The sequence below is a fragment of the Ogataea angusta genome, assembly GCF_019207475.1.
Source record: "Ogataea angusta isolate 61-244 chromosome Unknown 61-244_NODE_1_length_1302399_cov_90.877568, whole genome shotgun sequence".
Taxonomy (NCBI): domain Eukaryota; kingdom Fungi; phylum Ascomycota; class Pichiomycetes; order Pichiales; family Pichiaceae; genus Ogataea; species Ogataea angusta.
The window spans coordinates 955,121-977,968 of record NW_025065215.1 but is presented as its reverse complement, the minus strand read 5'-3'; the positions used below and the strand labels follow the sequence as shown (position 1 = coordinate 977,968).

The window sequence follows — 22,848 nt, the reverse complement described above, 5'->3', positions numbered from 1 at the left end:
CTCTATCAGTTTGTACTCATCACGGACTCGGTGTCTGTGTCGATGAGCTCGTCAGCGGTGTCCTCTTCGCTGATCTCGTTCCAGGAGGCATATGTAAGCAAGCCAAATCCGCCCACCACAAGCAGGTAGCCCAACATTTGCGGCAGACTGATTTCAATTCCCCAGAGAAGCCACTCGACTACTCCGACGAGCAGGATCGTGACCAGAGACGCAACCGAGGAGAAAACTGGCGACGTCAGCGCCATAAGCGCAAGGAATGAGACGCTGAAGATGAGATTCGAGATGGTCGATAGGAAAATGTACAACCACTGGGCTCCAGAGGTAGGGAACTCGAACCTGTGCAATCCCAGAAGCTGTACTATGGCGACGGGAATAATGACCAAGATGATGGTGCTGATGCCTATGAGGCACATGGTGAAGTTTGAGAAGGTGGCTTGTCTTCTGGCGCTGACCTCGCTGGACGGAGGACAGCATTTTTTCTTGTAGAGAACCTCATACAGGCCGTACATAATGGCACCAATGAGAATGATGACGTCTCCCTGGAGTCTATGAGGGTAGTTTCCGGCATCCTGGTCCTTCCCCGAGTATGCAACAACCATGACTCCGGCAATGGCCAGCACCACCGAGCCCAGCTTTATGAGAGAGAACTTTTCTCCCAAGATAGGTATTGCGAACATGTACGCGGTGAAGGCGCTGCAGTTGTAAATGGCAGTCACGTCTGAGCCCGTGGACATCCCCATAGACATGTACCAAGTAATTCCTGCCGCGTTCAAGATGACAGAAAGAGCCAACGTAGATTTGAAGATGTACTTTATAGCCTGGCTCTTGAAAAACTGCGAGAAACGCTGGAAACTGTGAGGTCCAAACTCCTTTTCGTACCCCTTTTGGTTGGCCCTGATTGTCAGCTCTGCGCTGTGAAAGATGTTTTTGTGCTGGGTCTTCACAGAGCTGGCAAAGGCGCGTCTAAGGCCTTTCCAATGCTTACCGTTGGCGTCTTGGTAGCCGTGTTTATGACGCAAATACCGTCTGAATGTCTTGTATGCGGCGATACCTGTGAATTGTAAAGGCCACAAAATCCACCAGGACCCATGTGTTATGAGCAAAAGCAAGATCGGTTCTCCGAATTTCAGCTCGTTGTATAAATAGGCGGTGGTTTCTGTCTGAGTCACAAACGCGATTAGCGAGGTGACAAAAAGCGCAACCACAAACACGATTTTCACGTACGAAAACGAGTACTGGTGCATGCTGCGCATGCTGCGAATATCTTGTGATGCACCAAAGCTGCCGCGGGGCTGTCTCTGGTTTTTTTGAGGTTCCACGAGCAGAGGCTCGAGAGAGTTAAGGGACTGAGTAGGGCCTCGTAAAAGTTCTGACATGAATGATGTGGATGGATCTGAGTAAAAGAGCGTTGTAGAGAAGCCCTAACAGTGATATTCCATATATCAGGGGAAAAGTAATATAGGAACTTGTTTGCAAAATAAGCGAAACGAGCTTTAGTCTGGGAGAGCATCTCTGCACCGAAAAAAATATCAAATAAAACATAGCGATTTTTACTCAGCATGTTCCAAAGGAAAGAGGACGACAGCGAGAAAAAACTCCAGCATCGACGCACGGTGGACTATTTCACTCCGCTGGGGAGATACATGGTTCAGAAAAATGTCTACAATCGCCGAGGCCGTCAACCATTGGGTAAAATTCGTCCCGAAATGTCTTACCTGACCCAGCTGTTGCCTCCGCATTTGGAACAGCCAGAAGTGGTGGATCTAGCCACCAAGTTCGTGCACGTCTCGACAAATAAATCCAAACATGCTATACATGCGCTCAAATGGACGCCAGATGCGCGTAGAGTGCTGGTTTCGTCCCATTCTGGAGAGTTCACCATCTGGAATGGCTTGACCTTCAATTTCGAGTCTATCATGCAGGCCCATGACTCGCCTATCTTTGCTCTGCAGTATAGTCACAATGGAGACTGGCTGCTGAGCGCGGACCAAATCGGATGTATAAAGTTTTGGCAACCAAATTTCAATAACGTCAACATTCTCCCCAAGGCCCACGATAATGCAATCCAGGATATAGTATTCTCACCAAACGACTCGAAATTTGTGAGCTGTTCCGACGATCTCACCCTGAAGATATGGAACTTCAGCACAGCCACGGAAGAACGAACTCTGAAAGGACACCATTGGGACGTGAAAGCCTGTGACTGGCACCCAAATTTGGGTTTGGTCGTCAGTGGCTCCAAAGATAATTTGGTGAAATTCTGGGATCCGAGGGACGGAAAGTGCATATCCACCATCCACGACTTCAAACACACAGTGACAAAGGTGCGATTCCAGCCGAAGGGAAACCAGAGATTGCTGGCTGCATGTTCCAGAGACCATTCCACCCGAATATTTGACATCAGACTAATGAAAACTATCAACGTTATTAAATCCACAGACGACGTCGACCTGACCTCTATTACTTGGCATCCGATCCACTCGTCCACGCTTACTATTGGTGGCTACGACGGGTCGTTGTCCACATACGACCTGGCAAAGGAACTAAATCAAGACTTGGTTTTCAACAGAGAAAAACAGCCCGCTTCCACCACCTCTCCGCTTCACAGAATCCCATACGCCCACGACAAGGCCATTCACGACCTTGAATATCACCCTCTTGGACATGTGCTGTGCACTGCGGGAGCAGACAAATCAATGCGCTTCTGGTGTCGGTCCAGACCCAACGATCCACTTGCATTCAAAGACAACGCCTACACTGGAGAGTCATGGACAGAAAAGCAACCGTTTGCGATGGAACAGAACGGAAGAGAGTCGGAGCAGAAACAGTTCTACCCGCCTCCGCCTTCTGGCCTCCCTGGATTGTCTGGCTTACCAGGCTTGCCAGGATTGCCAGGCCTGCAAGGAATTAATTCTCTACCAAATATTCCTGGAATGACTAATAGATAAAAATTTGACATTTCACACATTATGTACAGTGTATTCATTCGTAGCAAGAGCTTGCTTGATAGGTTTGTACCCATCTTTATAAAACTTTTCAACTTCCGACAGATATTGTTGCCCAAAGGTAGATCTATAATGTAGCAAAAAATCATAAATATGCTGCAAAAGCACACTCTCGAAGCGCCCGACGTTGTTTTTTCCGTTTGATTTCCTTCCGCAATTGTGGCTGAACGATTCTCCCACGTTGGACATAATGAAATAGTTGACATCCAGTTGGTCGATCTCGTCCAACGTAACCTTCTCGTGTATTTTTTCGTACTTCTCAACCCGTTTGAGAAAATCGGTGATGGCTTCCTCGCGTGGCATGCCATAGTAATCTTTATTAGTGGTTTTGCGCTCAATGTTGTATCTCCTCAAAGAAATGTTTGAGCAGCAGACTTCTAAAATGGCGATGTTGATCACCACGTTCGCTTCAGAAGCCGTTTGTCTGATGGTCTGTACTACTTTCTCTCTTCTTTCCTTCGTTGTATTAGTAGCATCAAACACTCCAACATCTATCTCATCACGTATAAGGCTGCTCGTGAGCTCGTTCAGTGCCTCAAACGCATAAAGTTCGCGAAGACGTTGTGTAGCGCTTTTTGTAAAATCAAAATCAAATTTGCGCGTTAGCTGTTTCTCATACCTTCTTCGGACATTTCCAGCGTTGAAAGACTTGAAGCGTAAGTCTGCGCGCCTCACTCTATTCACGTATGTCTCGAGGTGCTCTGCCACTGTTGATTTCCCACTTGCAGGAAGCCCAACTAAACAAATAACCCATTTTTCGCGCTCCGGCTCAGAAACGTCCGTCACTAGCTCCGTGGTGGCAGACTCAGTATCCTCGTCCGCAACCTCCCTTTGATCGAGCGAAAAGAGGTTAGCGTGTAATAAGTTTCCCACTTCACTCTCTACCAAGCTCGGGAAGAACTCCGGAGTGGTGGCGGCCGTTTGTATAGTGGCTATCGATGTTGTCGACTGGGTCCTTGTGGAACTAACACCAGTGCTTAAATCACTCAGCATGTTGGAATTTCTCAAACGTATTCTGGTGACTTTGCCTTTTTAATATTGTCAACCCCTCTCGATGCAAACCAGAACCCAACTGTGATTGTTCTCATTTCTTTTTAAGAAAAGAGGAGTAAAATACGCTAAAATTTGAGCGGAGTTACCCAAAAGGATCCCAAAATCTGGCGCGGCTCGTGACCGACCGTTTTTCTCGCCATAAAAGTCCGAAGCACACCTAAGACCTCTCTAATCCATTTCCCTTTTCTTAAAAAAAAACATCCCGATCTGAAGCTCTCTCACCACTTTTTTCATTTCGTTATCGGACGATACATCTTCGAATTCGAGAAGCGTCCGTAAAAAAGATTTCATATTGTTAAAGTCCCTGTAGGTGATATCTAAATGCCCGAGCCGATTGGCGCTGTCAAAAAGAAACGTTCCACCATACTGTAACCTCGAACATGGAGATACGTACCAGCACGGATGCATGTAACCTACTTCATCTAGCCTTGAGGTGGTTTTTCTAGCAAACTCGTTCTTGACTGTGATTGGCAACTTCGGGAACTCAGTGATCTTGATTGCGGCGGTGTATTTGTATTCCTTCAATATCATCAATCCGTAGACATCGCTGTCGACTAGGGCCACAACTTTTGCCTCTGGATAATGCTGTGTCAAATGGTATAGAAACCTCTTTGTCAGTCTGTCGGGGAAACCTTTGGCAGTGATAAGTATCTTATTTTCGTGAGCGTGCTCCTTGCATAACTTAGAAAAGACCGACTCCTTCTCCACAATGATGATCTCTTCGGGACAGGAGGATACAAAACGAAAGTCATCGTGGCGAGACTCGAGAGAGATGAGCGGCAAGAGCGTGATGCCCTCTTTTTTCTCAAGACTGACAAATTTGTCTTTGTAGTAATATTGCAGATTTGCATAAATCAATCCCTTCTGTGCTGCCACTACTCCCAAGGTCTCTGTAGAGACTCCAAAGGAGCTGGCGATATCATCAATACACTGGTTAATTACGGCCTGTTTTTTAAACAGAGTCACGTCGCGATAGTAGATTTGTCGCTTGGAAACAAAGGAGTTTGGCATAGAGGATATCTGGTCAAACAGTAGTCGTAGAACCTTGAGGTAGCAAGCGAACTTTAAATTAATCTCTGGATCCAAAGAAGGAAAAAGTATCTCTGTGATGCTGGTGGTCATGATTGGAATTCTTTGGGATGACTCGCTTTTCCGTTTCAGCGATTCCTTTTGTTTCCTGAGAACAAGACAAATAGATTCTCCCTTTTTGAAGCCATTTTCTACTAGCGAGAGAATGTTCCGTAAACGCTCCTTGATGTGCGGACTTGCTGTTAGTTACAATACACTGGGTAACCTTACATGGAGCTCAATTCGGGCGAAATGGTAATCACTCTGGTATCCATGATGTCAAAGTTTGGGGCAAGATATGTTCAGGGTTCACATTGTTTTTAGGCTATTGTTTATTTATCTGGTGTACGGATGCATAAAATGGGGAGCTGAATTGTCTGTTCTGATTCCGCATATAAGCTATGCTGACGGAGCAAAAGAAGTATGTCTGGCACAAAATCTGAAACTCAGTTCTCCTCCAACTCCAGGGTAGTAATTGTGGTCATCCTGTGCTGTTTTACCTTGTTTTTGATTCTTACGCTTGCTGTTTTCTGGGGGGTGCAGATATATTCAAGGCTGGTGCTACCATTATTTCCAAGATCCTGGAGTCAGGAATTCGGGACCAGTGGCAACAATGACCTTCCGCCCTCGTACGACGAGACCCGGCTATCAGACAACCCCTATGTCTACCCAGGAATAAAGCCGTCGTATTCCATTCAGGAGTTGAAGCTGCTGCGGTGCTACCTTGATCACAGAGGCAGGCTGTGCCATGTTACTGTGGCGCAGCGGGTCGATCCACAGACGATGAAGGAATACGACGAGATCCAGCTTTCAGAGGACTGTCTGCCAGACTACAGTAGCGATTCTTTGTCCCTCCAGGCTCCAAGTCCTTGCCACAACCCAGAATCCAGGTAGCTAGGGGACTGGTCGGTCCCAAATATTATGCCAAAAAAATGGCAAGCGTCGCGACGGCTCGCAGCAGAAGCAAAATTATATAGTTTGCAGATAAATAAGTCAAGACTTTCATCGTTCCACAATTTCTCACAACATGTTACAATCGGAGTCTTTAGACCTGGCGAGGAGATATTGGACGTACGGCAATGACGGATCCAGATACGCGTTCTTTGCATTTCTGGCCGCTATAATTGTCATCTTTCTTATCTTCACTTGTATGCTTAATGTCCGCAGAATTAGACGGGGAAGAACACCCATAATCTCGCAATACCTGGCACCGCCAAGCTACTACCAGGCGCAGCATCAAAATCCGGACGGCAACAGTGTGCCGTTGCCGGCCTACACGGAACAGCCAAACCCTAACCAGGATATCGGATACTACGACAATAACGGAAACTTCATTCCTTACTCGAAAGCGAATGGGACCGGCGGACCCAGCGGACCCAGCGCAGTGAATGGAGACAATCAGACGGCTCCAAACCCGTTCGACCAGCAAGCAACAGGCCAGACCAGCTCGCCATATGCCCAGACTCCCGCCACCGAGCCAATAAGCTCGCCGCAGCAGGCGTACTCTCGCCCAACCGATACCGAGACATATCCCACGTATACTTCGCATTCTTCCAGCGCGAATGCCCCAGCAAACTATGCTCCTCCGCCAGGGCCACCTCCGACTCATAAAAAGGACTACTAGAGTAGTCAGTGGTGCAAGGATGGATTTTATATGTAAAAAATATAATTCGTTTATGAATAACCAAGGTAAAGTGCAAAAGCCCAACAAGCCAGCCGCCAACTCGCTGAAACAGGTCGAGACGAGGAAACGACAGGTGTTCAAGGCAGTACTGGCTAGTCCGTATTCCCGCCGTAACCTGTGGCCGGCGGTGAGTGCCGAATTACAGAACGATCTGGTCGATCTACTGTGTTCGATCCTCGAGCAGATCGGTACTTTCAACAGGCTGTCCTCGGCAGAGAAAAAATCCTCCGGGCTGGAGAAGCCCGCTATCAGCGAATTTGTGATTTACGGGTTCAATAGCTGCATGAAAGCTCTGGAAGAGCAATCGAAACGGATCCAGTCTGCACAGCTAGACTTGAACAGCAATCATACCCTTCTTTATCTCTTTGTGTGCAAGCTGGATATGACGACGCCGCTGCTTTTCCAGCACTTCCCTGTTCTGAGCGCATATGCCAATGTGAAGCTGATTCAGCTACCAAAAAATACACATCAGAAATTACAGAACGTCTTAGGTCTGAAAAAACCAACAGAGGTGTTGGTTTTGGCCAGAGGAGCTGCGAAAATGTACCCATTGCTTGCTGAGCTTGCTGAGGGCGTGGAGGACGTGGACATCGAGTTTCTTCGAAGCGGGCCTTTCGAGGCGAAAATAAAACACATATTGACGCAACAAACAGTTAAAAAATAGCAATGTATATTAGAGTGTCGCGTGCGCAAGTTTAGATGCCAGTTGATGCACTTTGGTGAGTGGGCGGCGCCCCAAGTCGGCAAGCAGCCGCGAAACGGACTCGGACGTCCAGTTCGGAGCCCGTGTGGAGAACAGGGGCCTGGGTGTATGGTCTAGACCATCCACAAACTGGTTGCTGAGCTTGTTGAAATAGAGTAACGATGAGGCCCTTGTCATTCCCACATAGAGAACCCTGCGCTGGGTATCGTTGAGCCGGTAGTTGTTGCCCGAAAGTATGAAAACGATGGGGAACTCAAGGCCCTTGGCGGTGTGGATGGTCGAAAAATTGACTTCATTGTCGTTAGAGGTCTTGATGCTATTGCTGGTCACCAGCGTATCGTTGTTGTAATTTTCCATAAAGTATGAGAGAACTGTGTGTTCTGGTGGTTTTTGTGCCTTTGCACGTTGTAGAGTATTGTAGATCGTGTCGAAATGGAGTCTGTATTCGAGCAGCTGGTCTTTGGTGAATCCGTCAGCGCTCAGGACTTTGTCGAACCCCAGCTCTTTTCCCATCCTCAGCAGCGTAGCCAGGATCTGGTCGGGGTCGTTCTGGTTTAATTCGCTCCTGCATTTGGCAATGTAGTTCACATAATGCGGTAGCATGTCTAGTTTTTTCGGTTTTTCGTACTCAGAGTCATGCAAATATTCGTAGACAGGCACGTCGTGCTCGGTTGCCAACGAGACTGTCTTGCGGAGGGTCGCCTCTCCGATGTTGGGAACGGTCGAGAGCGAACAAAGAAGCGGAAAATTGACCCGCGGATCAAGCAGCACGCGCACATACTGCATTAAAAACGACAACGGGCTCTGTAGCCAGCGAGGGTTGCTGTTGAGCTTGCATAGTCCAAACCGGCCCCTTTCGCTGAAGTAGTTCAGCACAGAGTCGACCTCGCGGTTGGTGTAGCTCAGAATAGCAATGTCGGAAGGCTTGATGGCGCCCTCGGAGATGTCCACCAGCCGTGCAACTTCGTCGTAGATAAACTCGCGTTCCTCGGCCGGAGACGCAAAAGAGAGACGCAGAGGAGGCAGTCCGCACGGCGGCTTCACGCTGTGATGGACGGGAGTGCTGTGTCCCAGCACTGCGGTCGCAAACTGCAGCACCTCGGGCGTTGACCTGAAAGACTGGTTCAGATGCACGATATTGGGATTTGGGTGTCTTTCTGTCAGTCTTTCCCAGTTTTGCTTGAAAGACGCTCCCAAAAAGCCGTAGATCGACTGGTCGGAGTCTCCGGCAAGCGTCAGATGCCGTCCCTTGCTGATCTGAAGCACCAAGTTCATGACTGCCGGATACACATCCTGGAACTCGTCGACGAAAACAACCTTGTAGTTGTCGACGAATTTGGGCGGCGAGTGCAGCAGGCGGGAACACTCCTCCAGCACGTCGTCGTGCGTGAACACCTGCGTCGACCCAAACATCTCCATGATGCGTGCCACCACAGCGACGTCGCTGGTCGATCGACGCGCGTCGCGCAGGTGCGATCGCAGCTCCGCCATCGAGCTCGCACCGCGGCCCATGTCAACCAGTCTGGCGAGTCGGCGGAGGTCTTCGTCGTCCAAAATGTTCCAGTCAGTGTACTTGGACCCGACCACCTTGCCTGCAAACGAGTGAAACGTCATGACGGGGATCTGGGCAGCCATGGGCCCCAGGACGGCACGGAGTCGCGCTCGAAGATCGTTGACCGAGCGGTTCGTGAGACTGAGCACCAGCAGATTATCTGGCCGGATCCCACTCTGCGACTGCGCGCTGAGCAGGTACGCAATTCTGCTCGCGATCGTTCTGGTCTTACCAGATCCTGGCCCCGCCTTGATCCCAAGCAGGGTGTCGGGGCTGAAGTCGCTCGTGATCGCGGTGTGTTGCTGTTCTGTGCACTTTATCTCTAATTCCATATGGACTATAAATGTATAAACACTGGCATGACACCCAGCTGAAAGATTGCGCGACAGACAATTTCTGATCTATCGCAAAATAATTTTTCATCATCTATTTACTCTTTTCGAAACCCTGTCTGGCGATCTTTTCTGCCTCGACGCGGGCTCTTTCCGGGTCGAGAAACTCGAAGTGGTCAGTTTCCGGCGCCATGGCCGAGTTGAACTTGATCACCATGGGGATCCCGTTGGGGATGTTCACCGAGCTGATCGCGTCGTCGCCGATCGCATACAGATGCTTGACCAGAGCGCGCACAATGGAGCCGTGTGTCACCATGAGAACCGTCTCGCCGGCCTGCAGGTGCGGCACGACGTGCTCGTTGTAGAAGGGAAGCAGCCGCTTAGTCACCATCTGCAACGACTCGGCACGGGGCAGCTCGTCCTGTGCCACCTTTGCGTATCGCCGGTCGTCGATGCAGTAGTACTTGTCGCCTGGGTTCACCGCTGGAGGACACCCCGTGAAGGCGCGTCGCCAAAATTGGTACTTTTCCTTGCCATACAGCTCCAATATGTGATGTTTTGGCTCGCCCTGGAGCTTGCCGTAATGGCGCTCGTTCAGCCTCCAGGACTTAACCTCGTCGATATACTGGCAGTTCATCTCCTCCAGTATAATATTAGCACTCTCTATGGCCCTCGACAGTCTCGACGTGAAACAGATGTCGGGTTGCACGTATCCGGACTCTAAGATCAGCTTGGCCGAGTGACGAGCTTGCTCTCTTCCCGTCTCGCTGAGTTTGATGTCGACCCATCCACAAAATCGGTCGTCCTTGTTCCACAGCGATTGGCCATGTCTGATCAAAATCAGTGTTCCTGGCATGTTGTCTCTGAATCAGCTAACGCAATTATTTTCTAGCTAAACTTTTTTATGGCAGTGCTGCCCTGTGTGATATTTACAATCGTTCAACTCTTCATTTGCCACTTAGCTAAGATCTGTATCATGAACTTAAGTCGCAGAATATTTCCTGTCCAAAGACGGTTTGCCTCGTCGCTCACGGCCATCAATGAGCTCCAGCAGGCAAAGATGCTGGCGCGCGTGCAGAGGTTTGACGACAAAACCAAAATATTCGATAAGCTCGACAATCTGCATATGCTTGTTCTCCGGAAGGGCTACTACAACGTCAACATCAACAAGCTGGGCTTCCAGTCAAACTCGCCAGAAATCCGCGACAGATACTCCAACTTGTACCATATTTTCGACATAGAGGAAGCATTGTCGCAGCACTTCACGAAAATGCCTCTGTTATCCGCTCCTCAACCAACAACCACTTTCACCGGCAGCGGTTCGAGCCTAATGGTGGTGTTGAACTCCATGAGACAGCGCAAGGATTCTCCCGTGGAAAATCACATCAAATTGTTGCACCGCCTCGCGAGAAACGACGTGGAACTGAAACGCGGCATTCAGGACGTTCTCAAGACTTTCGAGAAAGAGGATGACTTTTTCTACCAATACGTCCTCGATCTGTGGGAGAAGAAAAAAGAGTTCAGTCGTATGGTTGCCAAACAAAGAAAAGCCAAAGAAGCGGCACAGGAAAAAAGCTGATTCATATACAACAGCAGCTACCCAAATATCCTCCGATTTTGATCTCCCTACCCCACCAAACCATGCACAGCACCGTCACAAATTGGCGGTCTGTTGTACTATAAGGATCTAGACCCATCTCGTAAAGATCGTGAGGCTCAATCCATAGGCTGTGGTCACGAGAAGCGTGATCAACAAGCGTGTCAGACTCACTCGTTCCCTCGTTCAGATGGTCCGATTCGCTGTTATTTATTATGTCGACCAGGATCGTGAACAGCTTAGTGGTCAGTTTCTGGAAGTATCCGATCAAGGACACCAGCCGTTCAACTTTTGTCTGGTCGACATCATCGAGCAAGTCATACTCTTCTTCAAACTCGTCCCTAGGGCTTTCGCTGCTTCCTGCGGTAGCCCACCACGAAAATCCTTTCCAAACAACTTCACGGAGCGAGAGTGGCTCTGTGGTTGCTCTTGCATGTGGAGGAAGCTTGACCTCCAAATCGTCTATGCGAAGATCTCCCCGAACCACGTTCTCAAAAAAGGCAGCATACACGAGCTTGAAGCGGTTGAAGTCTCTCGGCGTCGCGAGGATTGGTTTCGTCGATCCAGATGCCACCAGAAGCGGCTCCCCTTGATCTGTGTCGGGCAGCTGCAAAGAATAGTGGTAGAGCTCTGTTTTTTCCAAAATGATTTGGTCAGAAGTTGAGGCTATGAAACCGTTTTTTTGCGACTTTAGAAACCCGATATCGTTAACACACACGTTGTATAGCGGTGTGAGATGTTCCAAAGTCTCCTGCTGGATCACCCTGGATTTAATCAGCGTGAGCTTTAAGTCTTTTGGAATCGAGGATATCAGTGAGACACAGTAGACGATTTTGGACAGCTCGCTGATCGAACGATGAGAGTTCTGCGGTGCATAAATGATGATTTTCTTACGGGTTAATGCCAGCTTCCACAAGCGGTATACCAAAGGGCCTAGAGTTTCCATCAGTGGAAGAAGATAGTTGACCATGTGCTCGTCATCAATGTTGTATTGATCCAGGTCACTATCATTTTTTGGCAAGGCCCCGTCTGTGGAGGTGTCTGCTAAGGTACGTGTGGTCATGCCACTCTCAGAACTAGCCCCTCTATCTGCATTCTGTGGCTCATCATTGGTGAGAGTTTGAATAGACTTTCTTCTATTTATATTGACGTTTTTCATGATATCTTTGAATTTCGTGCTCAAGTCATTGGGCCCCTTAAATCTGTGAATTGTCCAAAACTGTTCGAGACTGTTGTACTTATCTTTTTCCTCGCCAGAGTCCAGAAACCTTGTGACAAGCCTGTTCAGTTCATTTCTGTAGTTCCAGCAAGATGAATATACCCTGGGCATCCACGGTTCGTTCAAGTGCTCCGGATCTACCAGAACACCAAGCGAGTACATTTTCACAGAGTTTCGATCAACGTTTCCATCAACTGTCTTCTGCGATGATAGATTTTGCTTGAAAACCAGTATGCCATACAATAAAGACTTGGTGTTGGCCAGGTTCGGCTCTCCTTTTTCGTGAACAAAACAAATAATGTCCGTATCGACAGAATGGAGTCCCGACGGCAGAGCTTTGAATTCCAAGCCTTTGCTAGGATACAAAGACTCATTTAGTGATCGGAACCACTTAAGTTCATATCCCGTATGCACATCGAACTTTGCCAAAAACATGCCACACAGGGCCGCCTGAGAGACCCTAGAAGGATTGGCAACTGTAGGAATGGCTATCTCCATACTGCAAATATCGGCCAAAGAAACAGCTGAACACTTGACTTTCTGTGCATTTTAGCCTACGACGGGGCAGTCTTCTGCTGACGTAATCAACAAGATATGACATGGGAGTTGTTGTGCGGTAGGTGAAAAGGTGTTACAGGGGGCAAACGAGCGAGGTGCTTCTAGCTGTAGAGCAGGATGGGTTTGGGCGACGACTGAGAGGCACTGTGGAGAGTTAATTGTGGTAAAACAAGCACTTATATTCGATATTTGTACTTAACTTTTCATTCTTCTAACTGCGTCTGATTTTATATTTCAGATAATTATATTTAATATTATCCACTAATTATAAGTTTGCGACAAGTTCGTTGTTGTGTCATATTGATGAGGCCGCACGGCACATCCAACCCATCCAACAACACAGCATCAGTGCTAGAGTGCAACAGTTACGCTTATTCGATCTGAAATCTCATTCCTAATATACAATTATACCCAATACACCGTACCTAAGCAGAGGTGGCAGAAGTGTACTTAGTGACAGCTCTGGTACCCTCAGAAACAGCGTGCTTGGCCAATTCACCAGGCAAGATCAATCTCACGGCAGTCTGGATCTCTCTAGCGGAAATAGTGGACTTCTTGTTGTAGGCAGCAAGCTTAGAAGCCTCAGAAGCGATTCTCTCGAAGATATCGTTCACGAATGAGTTCATGATGGACATGGCCTTCTGGGAAATACCGGTATCTGGGTGGGTTTGCTTCAAGACCTTGTAGATGTAGGAGGAGTAGGTCTCCTTTCTGGCCTTGGTTCTCTTCTTAGCATCAGAGGAGGCAGCGGTCTTCTTTCCGGCTGGCTTTTTCTCGGCTGGGGCCTTGGAGGCTGGTTTCTTTTCTGCTTTTGGAGCCATTTTTAAGAATAAGGTAATATCTAGGAGGGCAATTTAGGTGACTGGGATGTTATTATATAGTTGTAGACGATTGTTTTCCCAAGAAGCGGACCGCGTTGGGCCAAAATTTACGCACTAACGCGAGTAAAACTTAGGCCTAACAAATTTAGCATCCCTCGTTTTACGCACGACGCGGGAGTAAATCATGGAACTAAGGTGCCAAACCGCGCATCCCAACATAAATACAAGATAATACCCCCATCCTGTCTCATCTTTTCAAATTAACTAAAATGTCCGGTGGTAAAGGTGGTAAAGCAGGTTCCGCAGATAAGGCTTCGGTCTCCAGATCTTCCAAGGCTGGTTTGACCTTCCCAGTTGGTAGAATCCACAGATTGCTCAGAAAGGGTAACTACGCTCAGAGAGTTGGTTCCGGTGCTCCAGTCTACTTGACTGCCGTCCTGGAGTACTTGGCTGCCGAAATTTTGGAGTTGGCTGGTAACGCTGCCAGAGACAACAAGAAGACCAGAATCGTCCCAAGACACTTGTTGCTGGCCATCAGAAACGATGAGGAATTGAACAAGCTTTTGGGCTCTGTCACCATTGCCCAGGGTGGTGTCTTGCCAAATATCAACTCCGAGTTGCTTCCAAAGAAGCTGCCAAAGGCTAAGGGTTCCCAGGAGCTGTAAGATTAGGTAGGGTCCAAGTGTATATTAGTGTTCGGTAAGAAATTCACAGATAAGACGTAGTATACACTTCCATTATCTTTGCCCCACTATGTCGACGATAATGTTGATGATCGACACAATCACCTCTGCACCAATCAGCATAATCACGATGAATTCCAGGTACTCGTCGTTTGAGTGTCCTAGCTGCTCTTTGAGCATTTGCAACAGATCGCTGATCACTTCCAGACGTTGATTCAGGAGAGCCACCCGTTGGTTGATTTCCATGTATCCACGTGTAGCCTGGTAAATCGGTTCTAGCTGTGGCTCCGACCACATGAGCTCGGGCGAATCCAGCACAGAACCGTGCAGATTGATGTTGATACGAAGAATGAAAAGCTCACCAATGGATTTCATGATCTCCTCTCTGCTCATCTCCACCTTACCGGTCTGCGCAATTTGCTGCGGAATATCCTGAGTGTCCTCGATGGTGTTATCGACAAGCTCCTCAAACAGCGAAATCTTGACCGATTGCGAGATTGCGTAGGAAATGCTCAGCTTAAGCATATAGTTCGAATCGTCTCTTAATGTGATGAAATCATTGTAGATTCTGGGCTGATAACTGTGGGTAATGTAGTAATTAAATTCTTCAGCCTGGACGTCCTCGTCCGAGAGCTTTTCGTTCTCGAATTTGGCCAAATCGACCAGAAATGCTTCCTCCTCGCGTTTGCTGAATCCCCAAAGCACCACCACTCCGTACTCGAAAATAAACACATCGGTGGAACGTTTGCCCACGTCGATCTCTCCTCCCTCGTCATCCAGTCTAATTGTCTCCGTGGTCAAAGAAGACTTGTCGCTGAAGTCAGGTCTCTTGCTTGAGCCATTACTGTTGCTTCTCCAGTCTTTGTATGCAAACGGAGTGTATATACACTCGTCAAAAAGCTTTGGCATCGTTCCATGGATCCGTTTACGGTCCTTAAGCCATCTGATGAGGTCTCGCATCTTGTACGAACCAGCTGTGCAGTAGGCGGTAACACGGGGTAATAAGGAACGGTGCTTTTTGCCCAACCGCTCTGCATCTTTTCTAGCCGGTCTATCGGTGATTTTCTGTAAAGAGTAGGACTTGTCTACGCTGGAATCAATTGACGTATAATCCAGCTGATCAGGAAGCAGCTTGAGCTTCTGACTCGTTCTACTTGCTCTTTGAGGGACAATATTGGGACCCAGTTCTTTGGCAACATTTTTAGGTTTCGCAGTCTCGGGCCCGGTGGAAGCGGGTCGATGGGCTGTTTCTAGTGGTGCTGGCCCGTAAGGGTTATCCGACAACAGCGCTGTTCGTTCGGTAGCGGACATATTATGTTTGTTTGGCTAGGTGGAAGAGAAGGGAAAAAACCGATAATCTAAAATCTTTTATATTTTGTAGAACTCCGTCCTCGTCGATAAGTCGATCGACTAAAAAAATTTTTAGAAATATTTCACTCCAAGAACAAATAATCCTATTTTTTTCATGGTGAAGAAGAAGGGCACAGACTCGGGGCGTAGGTTCGCCTTCACCTCCTTCAAGGACCGAGTCGATTCTATACAGATAGATCCCATTTTACAGCTAAACAAGAAAGCATTTCACGAGGCAGAGATATCTCACTTCCTGTCCACTTTAGAGCACTGGAGGGAAGTCAACCTATCCAAATCTTTTACCGAGCTGGTGGAAGTGCTAGAGCCTCTGTGTTTGAGCTTACCTCAGCTGCTTTATCACCAAAAGACCATTTTCGAGAGCCTCAAAAACACTCTGCTACTCAATGATAGACTGTCGTTGCAACCAACATTAGAGCTTCTGACGCAATTTTGCCATGATCTGGGAACAGATTTCATGCCATACTACTCCGATACACTGGAAACGCTTGTACAGATTGTTCCACAACAAACAGAGACCGATCCGCTGGAGTGGATTTTCAATGCCCTTGCATATATATTCAAATACCTGTCCAAAGAGCTGTCCAAGGACCTTGTGCCGACGTTTAGACTGCTTCAGCCGCTGCTGAATATAGAGAAAAAAGAGTACATTGCTCGATTTGCTTCGCAGGCCATGTCGTTCCTGGTTCGCAAGGCCACGTCCAAAGCTCTGATTTCTTTTGTCGAGACGGTGATGAACGAAGATTTGGACGTGAATGTCTACCACAAATCTCTCGTGGTTATCTTTTCCGAGTCGATGAAAAATTCGCAGGGAACCCTCCATTCGAAAGGGCCGTCGATTCTCAGCGTGCTAACAGAGGTTTGCGAGCCGGACGATGCGAAGACGGCTATATTTTCGGACGTTTTATTGGACGTGCTTTCACACGTCTCGGATGCCTCTGCAATTTATGAGACAGTTCTGGAAAAAATGACATACCAAACTTCAGGCAGCGTGTGGATTCTCACGACTCTTGCGTTTGCAGAGAGCGGTAAAAAAGTGCCCGATTGGAGTGCTCTTTTCGACGGTGTTTTGAAGCTTGTTCAGGATGAAGGACTCATTCAATTGTACGCCACTTTGATAAGAAACGCCGACCAGCTGGAGCTGTCCAAACGCTCCGTTTTCCTGTTTACCACCATGGCAGCCAAAGACTCGCTTTTCCTGCCCTTTGTCGAGACGTCTCTGGAGCTTTCTCAAGACAGAACGTTAAGCTTTGGCAAAAACTATGTCACGAGCTTTATTTCCCAGAACTGGAGACAGAGGCATAAAGAAATTGCTTATTTTCTGGACAGAATGAACAAGAAGGGCGTCACTCTCGAGGTGGTGATTCCGCATGAATTTAACGAATTTATCAAGTCAGACATTGACGACGGTTTATACTGGAGACTGCTGATGCTGCAATACAGCAAGGCCACCATCGACAGCCAGATGTTGCTTCAAAAGCTTCCCAAGGCGTCTGCGGACGAACAGGGACTGATTCTCAAGGTTCTCGCAAAATCCGACGTTCCAGACATCTCGTCTGCGCTTATCGAGTGCGTTCCCGCTTCAGCTACCAACATTGTCTTTTTGGAAGGACTGCAAGAGGTCATCAAAAAGAATCCGGTGCCTTTCAGACAACAGCAGCACCAGCTTATAGAGCTGCTGAAGGACAACCTGGTGCTACCATCGCATTCTGTTCGCGAAACAACGCTTTCCATTATTATGCTTCTTTTCGAAACTGCTCCAGAGACCATCAGCACCTGTCGATTGATTGAACAAATTCCGCTCGATCTACAGACAGGGAGAGAAATTCAGCTCCGTTACCGATCGTTTGTCCAGACGTTTACGGACTCGCCCAAAAACCAGCTGCTGGACACGGTGGTTGTGAAGTTCCTTTTCGGACAGCTCTCCAACAAATTTTCGCCGTCCTGGAGCGGAGTGCTCGAGTTCATGGACCATGTTATTGGCCGCGTTGAGGGGTTGGTGTGGCCCGAGATCGAGACGTTCCTGAAAAAGGATTATTCTCCAAAACAAGCCGACACGGAGGAAATGCACGGCATTTCTCAATGGACTGGGCTGAACCCAAAACTGGTTGGCTACGTGGAGAAGTGCGAGTCCATCACAGTCCGCTATCTTGCCATTGACGAGAGTCTTGTTCCGCCAGCGCACGAAAGCACAGAATTCACGGCTTTTTACCGAGAACAGTGTATTAAAGTGCTACACAGACTGCCCAAGCTGGCCGAGCAGCATTTTGACGTGCTCTTGCCATACGTCCTTGAGGACGAAGAGGACAATGTGAAATGGCCGGTCAAGGACAGAAACTCCGTGGTGGAGGTGATGGCCAAGTTCCAGAACCTGCGCAAGGTGCCTGGTGCTGACCAGGTGCACAAATTTCTGCTAAGGCTGTTGGCAAACAGGTCCGTCCAGACCCAGAAGCTGGCATTCAATGCTCTGGCAAACTGGAAAAATCCAGTCTACAACAGATACAGAGACAACCTGAACAGCTTGCTGGACGACATGCTTTTCAGAGACGAGGTTATTAATCTGCTCCAGAACGAGGAAAAAACAGTTATTCAGGAGCAGGACAGAGATACCATCATGCCGCTAATATTGCGAATTCTGTTTGGCCGCGCACAGACGTTGAGGACAAGCGGCACGAAACAGGGCCGCCGGACGGCTGCCATCAAGGCGCTGTCGAATCTGAGCGACGAGCACATGAAGCAGTTTTTGTCTCTGTCGTTTGAGAAGCTGAACGAGATGCGGTCGCAGGAGCTGAGTTTCCGGCTGATCAGGACGGCCAGCGGATTCTTGAACATGGTGTCTGACCTGCTGTCGTCGATCGGACGCACGCGCAGCGAGTGTCTCTCGATATTGCTTGACCCGCTCGTTTTTTCGCTCAGTGTGTCGGAAAAAGCCATTGGTTCTGCCGACGATATAACCGACAAGGCCGCCAGAAATAACCGACAGCTCGGGTTCAAATTGCTGTACGATGTGACGGACTATCTGGGCGACTCTTTCGACTGGACGCCGTACGGCAACGACATCTACTACAACTTGGTGCACCAGAAAATGGCCAATTTCGCAGACGAGAATTTGCAGCAGCCGTCGTCGCTGATGCGGCTCATGACGGCGCTGTGGCCGCAGCCAAACCTGCATTTTTTCCTCCTCTACGAGAGGATGGCGCCCGTGAAGGCGCTGATGGGCGTCCTGAAGCACGAGAAAGCCAAGGAGGCCGTGCAGAGGGCCGTGCTGCAGTTTGTGCTGAAACTGCTCAGCAGCAGCGACAGCAGCGAGCAGCACGTCGAGGTGCTGATTCTGATCATCTCGGAGTACCTCAACTCGCTCGTGGCGCTGTTTGCCAACTCCGAGAGCAGAGAGGTCAACGGGCTGTGTGTCAAGATTCTGCACAATCTGGTGCAACGCGATTTGATCACGGCCAGCGAGAGCAGCAAGTTCTTGGTCGACTCTCTCGTGATGGTGCTGGACAAACCGGCCGCGCAGATCGACATGGCCACTAGAACAGAGATCGTGAGCGTTCTGGGCCTGGTGGCCAGAAACCTGTCATGCTCGGTGACGGAAATAATGCCGCTGTACAAAAGCATGGCTCCGCTGCTGAAAATTCACGAGGAGCGCGAAATGCGCACAGCCATTTGCCAGGTGTACCTGACGCTTGGTGCGAAGTACAGCGAGCTCGAGCGCGTGTCGCACGTCGTGGCCGCGCTCAACGCGTACGCCGAAAAACGGATCCGCGAGCCAGACTACGAGCAGCGGCTCGAATGCTACAGAAAAATCGACAGAGAACTGTACGACTCGTTTTCCGGCTCCGAGTGGCTGCCGCTGATCAACACGGCGCTGTTCCACATCAATGACGAGACGGACTCGGCGATGCGCTCGTCTGCGTCCAACACCTTGTGCCGGTTTATCGATGTTTCCGAGTCGTTTGCAGAGATTCTGCACGAAATCGTGCTGCCGGTGGTGCGTCCCGGTCTGCGCCGCAAAAACGAGCTCGTGCGCCAGGAATACATCAACGTCTTGGCGCACGTCGTCGAGAAAACAGACGAATTCCCCGACATGAAGGCGCTGCTGCACGGCGGCGACGAAGAGGCCAACTTCTTCAGAAATATCATGCATCCACAGGTGCACCGCAGACAGAGAGCCGTGCGGCGGCTGGGCGAGACGGCACAGCAGCTCGCCGACTCTTCCATCGCACACTATCTGCTGCCGATGATCGAGCGGTTCGCGTTCTGGGACGACGAAAAGTACAGGAACCTCGCCAACGACACGGTGGCCACCGTAGCCAAGCTTGCCGCTTACGTCAGCTGGAACCAGTACAGGGCGATCCTGAGCAGGTATGTGGCGACGATGACGGGCGCGTTGCAGAAGGAGAAGCACGAGGAGCTGCGCGACAGCGTGCAGGTGGTGACTGCGGTGGCCAGTGCGATGCGGGAGCTGCAGCGGCGCGGGGCCAAGGACTTTCCTGCTCCGGAGAAGCTGGACGACATTGTGGTGGAGGTGCTGATTCCACCGGTGAAGAAGGTGTTGACGAAGCGCGACGAGGAGACGGTGGTGCAGCGGGTGGCTCTTTCGGAGGCGCTGGTGTCGCTGGTGATGTGCTGTTCGGCGGTGCGGGTCGAGGCAGAGCTGCCGGGCATTTTGACGAGCATCTGTCAGATTCTGCGTGCGCGGTCTGAGGAGCTGAGAGACGCGGTGAGAAAGCATCTGGGCCGCATAGCCGTTGGTCTTGGGTCGCCGTACTTGAAGTTCATCATGCAGGAGCTGAAGACGGCGCTGACCAGGGGCCCGCAGATCCATATTCTCAGTTTCACGATCCACTATCTTTTGGTGGTGATGGACGGCGTTCTGTCTCAGGGCGATCTGGATGAGTGTGCCGGGTACGTGATCGACACGGTGATGAACGACATTTTCGGCGCCGCGAGCGAGGAGAAGGAGGCCGAGGGGTACAACAAGAAGATGAAGGAGATCAAGCACAACAAGAGCTACGACACGGGCGAGCTGCTGGCTAGCAAGATGCTTCTGCAGAACTTCCCGCAGATCCTGGGCCCGATCAAGATGCTTTTGCGCGAGAAGCTGGCGTTCCGGACGCAGAAGCGGCTGGACGAGCTGCTGCGGCGGGTTTCCATTGGGTTGCAAAAAAATACGGAGGCAGGCTCGACGAGCGCCATTTTGCTGTGCCACGAGATTTACAGCCAGTCTTTGGAACAAGAAGAGACCCGGGCCAAGCGGTTCAGCGAGACAGAGGACCATTTCCTGGTCAAGCTGGACGCAAAGCCGCTGCGGACGCAGATGGAGTACTCGCTGTACTCCAAGGTGCTGCAGAAGTTTGCGTTCGACCTGCTGCATGCGGTGGTTTCGAAGCACCCGCAGCTGTTCACGGCGGGCAACCTGGCGGATTTCGTGCCGCTGCTGGAGACGAGTCTGTCGTCGGGCGACGAGGGCGTGGTGTTGGCGGCGCTCAAGGTGCTGACGCAGCTGTCGCGGCTGGACTTTGCCGAGGACGTGAACGCGCAGTTCACGGCGTGCGCACGGGCCACGCTGAGAATTGTCAAGGACCTGCCCAGCACCAACAGCGACCTGTGCCAGAGCGCGCTCAAGTTTCTGAGCGCGGTGATCAGAAACAAGGACGGCCTACAGCTCAAGGACACCGCCCTCAGCTACCTTCTGAAGAAGATCGAGCCGGATCTGGACGAGCCGATGCGGCAGGGCGTGGCGTTTGGCTTCGTCAGAGCGCTCATCGCAAAGCACGTGATGCTGCCCGAGATGTACGACGTGCTCGAGACGGTGTCGCGGATCATGATCACGAGCACGTCCGGCGAGATCCGCCAGACCGCCAGAAGCGTCTACTACACGTTTCTGATGGAGTACGACCAGAGCCGGGGCCGGCTCGAAAAGCAGTTCAAGATGCTGCTGGGCAACCTGGAGTATCCCGCACAGAGCGGCCGCCAGAGCGTCATGGAGCTGCTGCATCTGATTGTGCGCAAGGCGGGCAGGGACGTGCTCGCGGTGGTGTCTGCGTCGTTCTTCATTGCGCTCGCCAACGTCTCGGTCACCGACGAGGCGCCGTCGTGCCGCGAGATGGCGTCGGAGGTGCTGCTGGCGATGCTGGGCCGCATGGACGACCTGGCGTTCGCGGAGAAATGCGTGGCCGCGTGGATCGACAACAGGAAGAACGAGCTGCTCGCGCGGTGCGGCCTGCACGTGTACAAGCTGTACGTGGACGCAGTCGGGCTGGAAAACGCTGCTCTGAACGAGACGGCGCTGGCGAAAATCAATCACGTGCTCGCAGCCAGCGCAAGGAGCAGCGAGTCCGGCATGTCGTGGGAGCTCGTGTACTCGTCGCTGGTGGTGTTCGAGAAGCTGTCGGAGAAGGCGGACGTCTACGGCGAAAAGTACGCGCCGACATGGGCCGCCGTCGTGGACTGTCTGCTGTATCCGCACTCGTGGATCCGGCTGGCCTCGGCGCGGCTCGTTGGACAGTACGTCCAGAACGGCGCGGCTCTGAGCGACCAGACGCTGCAGACAATCGCGTACCGGTCGTTCAGACAGCTCAGCGCGCCCGGCGTGGCACAGAGCCTGGCCACGGAGGTGGCAAAGAACCTGGTGCAGGTGTCCAAGATCTGGGCGCAGAATAACACACGGTACGTGCCGGCGGACGGAGAGCAGACGGAGCAAAGCGCGCTGGAGTGGGCGCTCGCCAGGGCGTGCGCGGTGCTGCGGAACGAGACCGCGCCGCCAAAAGACCTGCTGGTCACGAAAAAGGCCATGGTCCAGTACTGCGTGTTCCTGGTGAGCTTCCTCGACCGGGAGACGGTGGGTCACGTGATCCGGCAGCCGCTGGACCCGCTGGTGGTGATCTCGGAGCAGGAGCCGGCCGTCGAGGACACGGACGAGAACACGCTGCCGGCGATGGCTCTCAAGTGTCTGGAGCTGGTGGCACAGAAAGTCGGCGTGAGCGAGTACAACCTGCTGTACTCGGCTACGAAGAAAGCCATCAGCGAGCGGCGCCAGGAGAGAAAGACCAAACGCGCACAGCTGTCTCTCAACAACCCTGCTGCGGCGGCCAAGCGGAAGCTCAAGAAGCACGCGCGCACCAGAGAAAAGAGAAAGCACCAGAAGGACGAAAACGGACTGTACCGTCCAAAGAGGAAAAAAATGTAAGTAAAACACTAGT

The 22,848-nt window shown here is 50.6% G+C and overlaps 15 protein-coding genes across 15 annotated transcripts; 7 read left to right on the top strand and 8 right to left on the bottom strand.

Annotated features, from left to right (window-relative positions):
* Nucleotides 1–5: 5 nt before the first annotated feature.
* KL928_000600 (uncharacterized protein) lies at nt 6–1,376 on the bottom strand (the record flags this gene model as incomplete). The annotated part of the gene is made up of 1 exon (XM_043206314.1): nt 6–1,376. The coding sequence occupies one exon, from the start codon at nt 1,374–1,376 to the stop codon at nt 6–8; it is 1,371 nt and encodes a 456-aa protein (XP_043062495.1).
* A 183-nt stretch (nt 1,377–1,559) lies between these two features.
* Nucleotides 1,560–2,948, top strand: KL928_000599 (uncharacterized protein; the record flags this gene model as incomplete). The annotated part of the gene is made up of 1 exon (XM_043206311.1): nt 1,560–2,948. One exon carries the CDS (start codon nt 1,560–1,562, stop codon nt 2,946–2,948), a length of 1,389 nt encoding a protein of 462 aa, XP_043062494.1.
* A 12-nt stretch (nt 2,949–2,960) lies between these two features.
* KL928_000598 (uncharacterized protein) lies at nt 2,961–3,998 on the bottom strand (the record flags this gene model as incomplete). Its single annotated transcript, XM_043206310.1, has 1 exon — nt 2,961–3,998. The coding sequence occupies one exon, from the start codon at nt 3,996–3,998 to the stop codon at nt 2,961–2,963; it is 1,038 nt and encodes a 345-aa protein (XP_043062493.1).
* A 228-nt stretch (nt 3,999–4,226) lies between these two features.
* Nucleotides 4,227–5,180, bottom strand: KL928_000597 (uncharacterized protein; the record flags this gene model as incomplete). The annotated part of the gene is made up of 1 exon (XM_043206309.1): nt 4,227–5,180. One exon carries the CDS (start codon nt 5,178–5,180, stop codon nt 4,227–4,229), a length of 954 nt encoding a protein of 317 aa, XP_043062492.1.
* A 369-nt stretch (nt 5,181–5,549) lies between these two features.
* KL928_000596 (uncharacterized protein) lies at nt 5,550–6,020 on the top strand (the record flags this gene model as incomplete). Its single annotated transcript, XM_043206308.1, has 1 exon — nt 5,550–6,020. One exon carries the CDS (start codon nt 5,550–5,552, stop codon nt 6,018–6,020), a length of 471 nt encoding a protein of 156 aa, XP_043062491.1.
* A 133-nt stretch (nt 6,021–6,153) lies between these two features.
* Nucleotides 6,154–6,750, top strand: KL928_000595 (uncharacterized protein; the record flags this gene model as incomplete). Its single annotated transcript, XM_043206307.1, has 1 exon — nt 6,154–6,750. The coding sequence occupies one exon, from the start codon at nt 6,154–6,156 to the stop codon at nt 6,748–6,750; it is 597 nt and encodes a 198-aa protein (XP_043062490.1).
* A 52-nt stretch (nt 6,751–6,802) lies between these two features.
* On the top strand, nt 6,803–7,474 carry KL928_000594 (uncharacterized protein; the record flags this gene model as incomplete). Its single annotated transcript, XM_043206306.1, has 1 exon — nt 6,803–7,474. The coding sequence occupies one exon, from the start codon at nt 6,803–6,805 to the stop codon at nt 7,472–7,474; it is 672 nt and encodes a 223-aa protein (XP_043062489.1).
* A 9-nt stretch (nt 7,475–7,483) lies between these two features.
* On the bottom strand, nt 7,484–9,397 carry KL928_000593 (uncharacterized protein; the record flags this gene model as incomplete). Its single annotated transcript, XM_043206305.1, has 1 exon — nt 7,484–9,397. One exon carries the CDS (start codon nt 9,395–9,397, stop codon nt 7,484–7,486), a length of 1,914 nt encoding a protein of 637 aa, XP_043062488.1.
* A 94-nt stretch (nt 9,398–9,491) lies between these two features.
* On the bottom strand, nt 9,492–10,253 carry KL928_000592 (uncharacterized protein; the record flags this gene model as incomplete). Its single annotated transcript, XM_043206304.1, has 1 exon — nt 9,492–10,253. One exon carries the CDS (start codon nt 10,251–10,253, stop codon nt 9,492–9,494), a length of 762 nt encoding a protein of 253 aa, XP_043062487.1.
* Nucleotides 10,254–10,373: 120 nt separating this feature from the next.
* On the top strand, nt 10,374–10,976 carry KL928_000591 (uncharacterized protein; the record flags this gene model as incomplete). The annotated part of the gene is made up of 1 exon (XM_043206303.1): nt 10,374–10,976. The coding sequence occupies one exon, from the start codon at nt 10,374–10,376 to the stop codon at nt 10,974–10,976; it is 603 nt and encodes a 200-aa protein (XP_043062486.1).
* A 1-nt stretch (nt 10,977) lies between these two features.
* Nucleotides 10,978–12,711, bottom strand: KL928_000590 (uncharacterized protein; the record flags this gene model as incomplete). The annotated part of the gene is made up of 1 exon (XM_043206302.1): nt 10,978–12,711. One exon carries the CDS (start codon nt 12,709–12,711, stop codon nt 10,978–10,980), a length of 1,734 nt encoding a protein of 577 aa, XP_043062485.1.
* A 485-nt stretch (nt 12,712–13,196) lies between these two features.
* On the bottom strand, nt 13,197–13,592 carry KL928_000589 (uncharacterized protein; the record flags this gene model as incomplete). Its single annotated transcript, XM_043206300.1, has 1 exon — nt 13,197–13,592. One exon carries the CDS (start codon nt 13,590–13,592, stop codon nt 13,197–13,199), a length of 396 nt encoding a protein of 131 aa, XP_043062484.1.
* Nucleotides 13,593–13,861: 269 nt separating this feature from the next.
* KL928_000588 (uncharacterized protein) lies at nt 13,862–14,257 on the top strand (the record flags this gene model as incomplete). Its single annotated transcript, XM_043206299.1, has 1 exon — nt 13,862–14,257. The coding sequence occupies one exon, from the start codon at nt 13,862–13,864 to the stop codon at nt 14,255–14,257; it is 396 nt and encodes a 131-aa protein (XP_043062483.1).
* A 72-nt stretch (nt 14,258–14,329) lies between these two features.
* KL928_000587 (uncharacterized protein) lies at nt 14,330–15,586 on the bottom strand (the record flags this gene model as incomplete). The annotated part of the gene is made up of 1 exon (XM_043206298.1): nt 14,330–15,586. One exon carries the CDS (start codon nt 15,584–15,586, stop codon nt 14,330–14,332), a length of 1,257 nt encoding a protein of 418 aa, XP_043062482.1.
* A 154-nt stretch (nt 15,587–15,740) lies between these two features.
* On the top strand, nt 15,741–22,835 carry KL928_000586 (uncharacterized protein; the record flags this gene model as incomplete). The annotated part of the gene is made up of 1 exon (XM_043206297.1): nt 15,741–22,835. One exon carries the CDS (start codon nt 15,741–15,743, stop codon nt 22,833–22,835), a length of 7,095 nt encoding a protein of 2,364 aa, XP_043062481.1.
* Between the last annotated feature and the right edge of the window lie 13 nt (nt 22,836–22,848).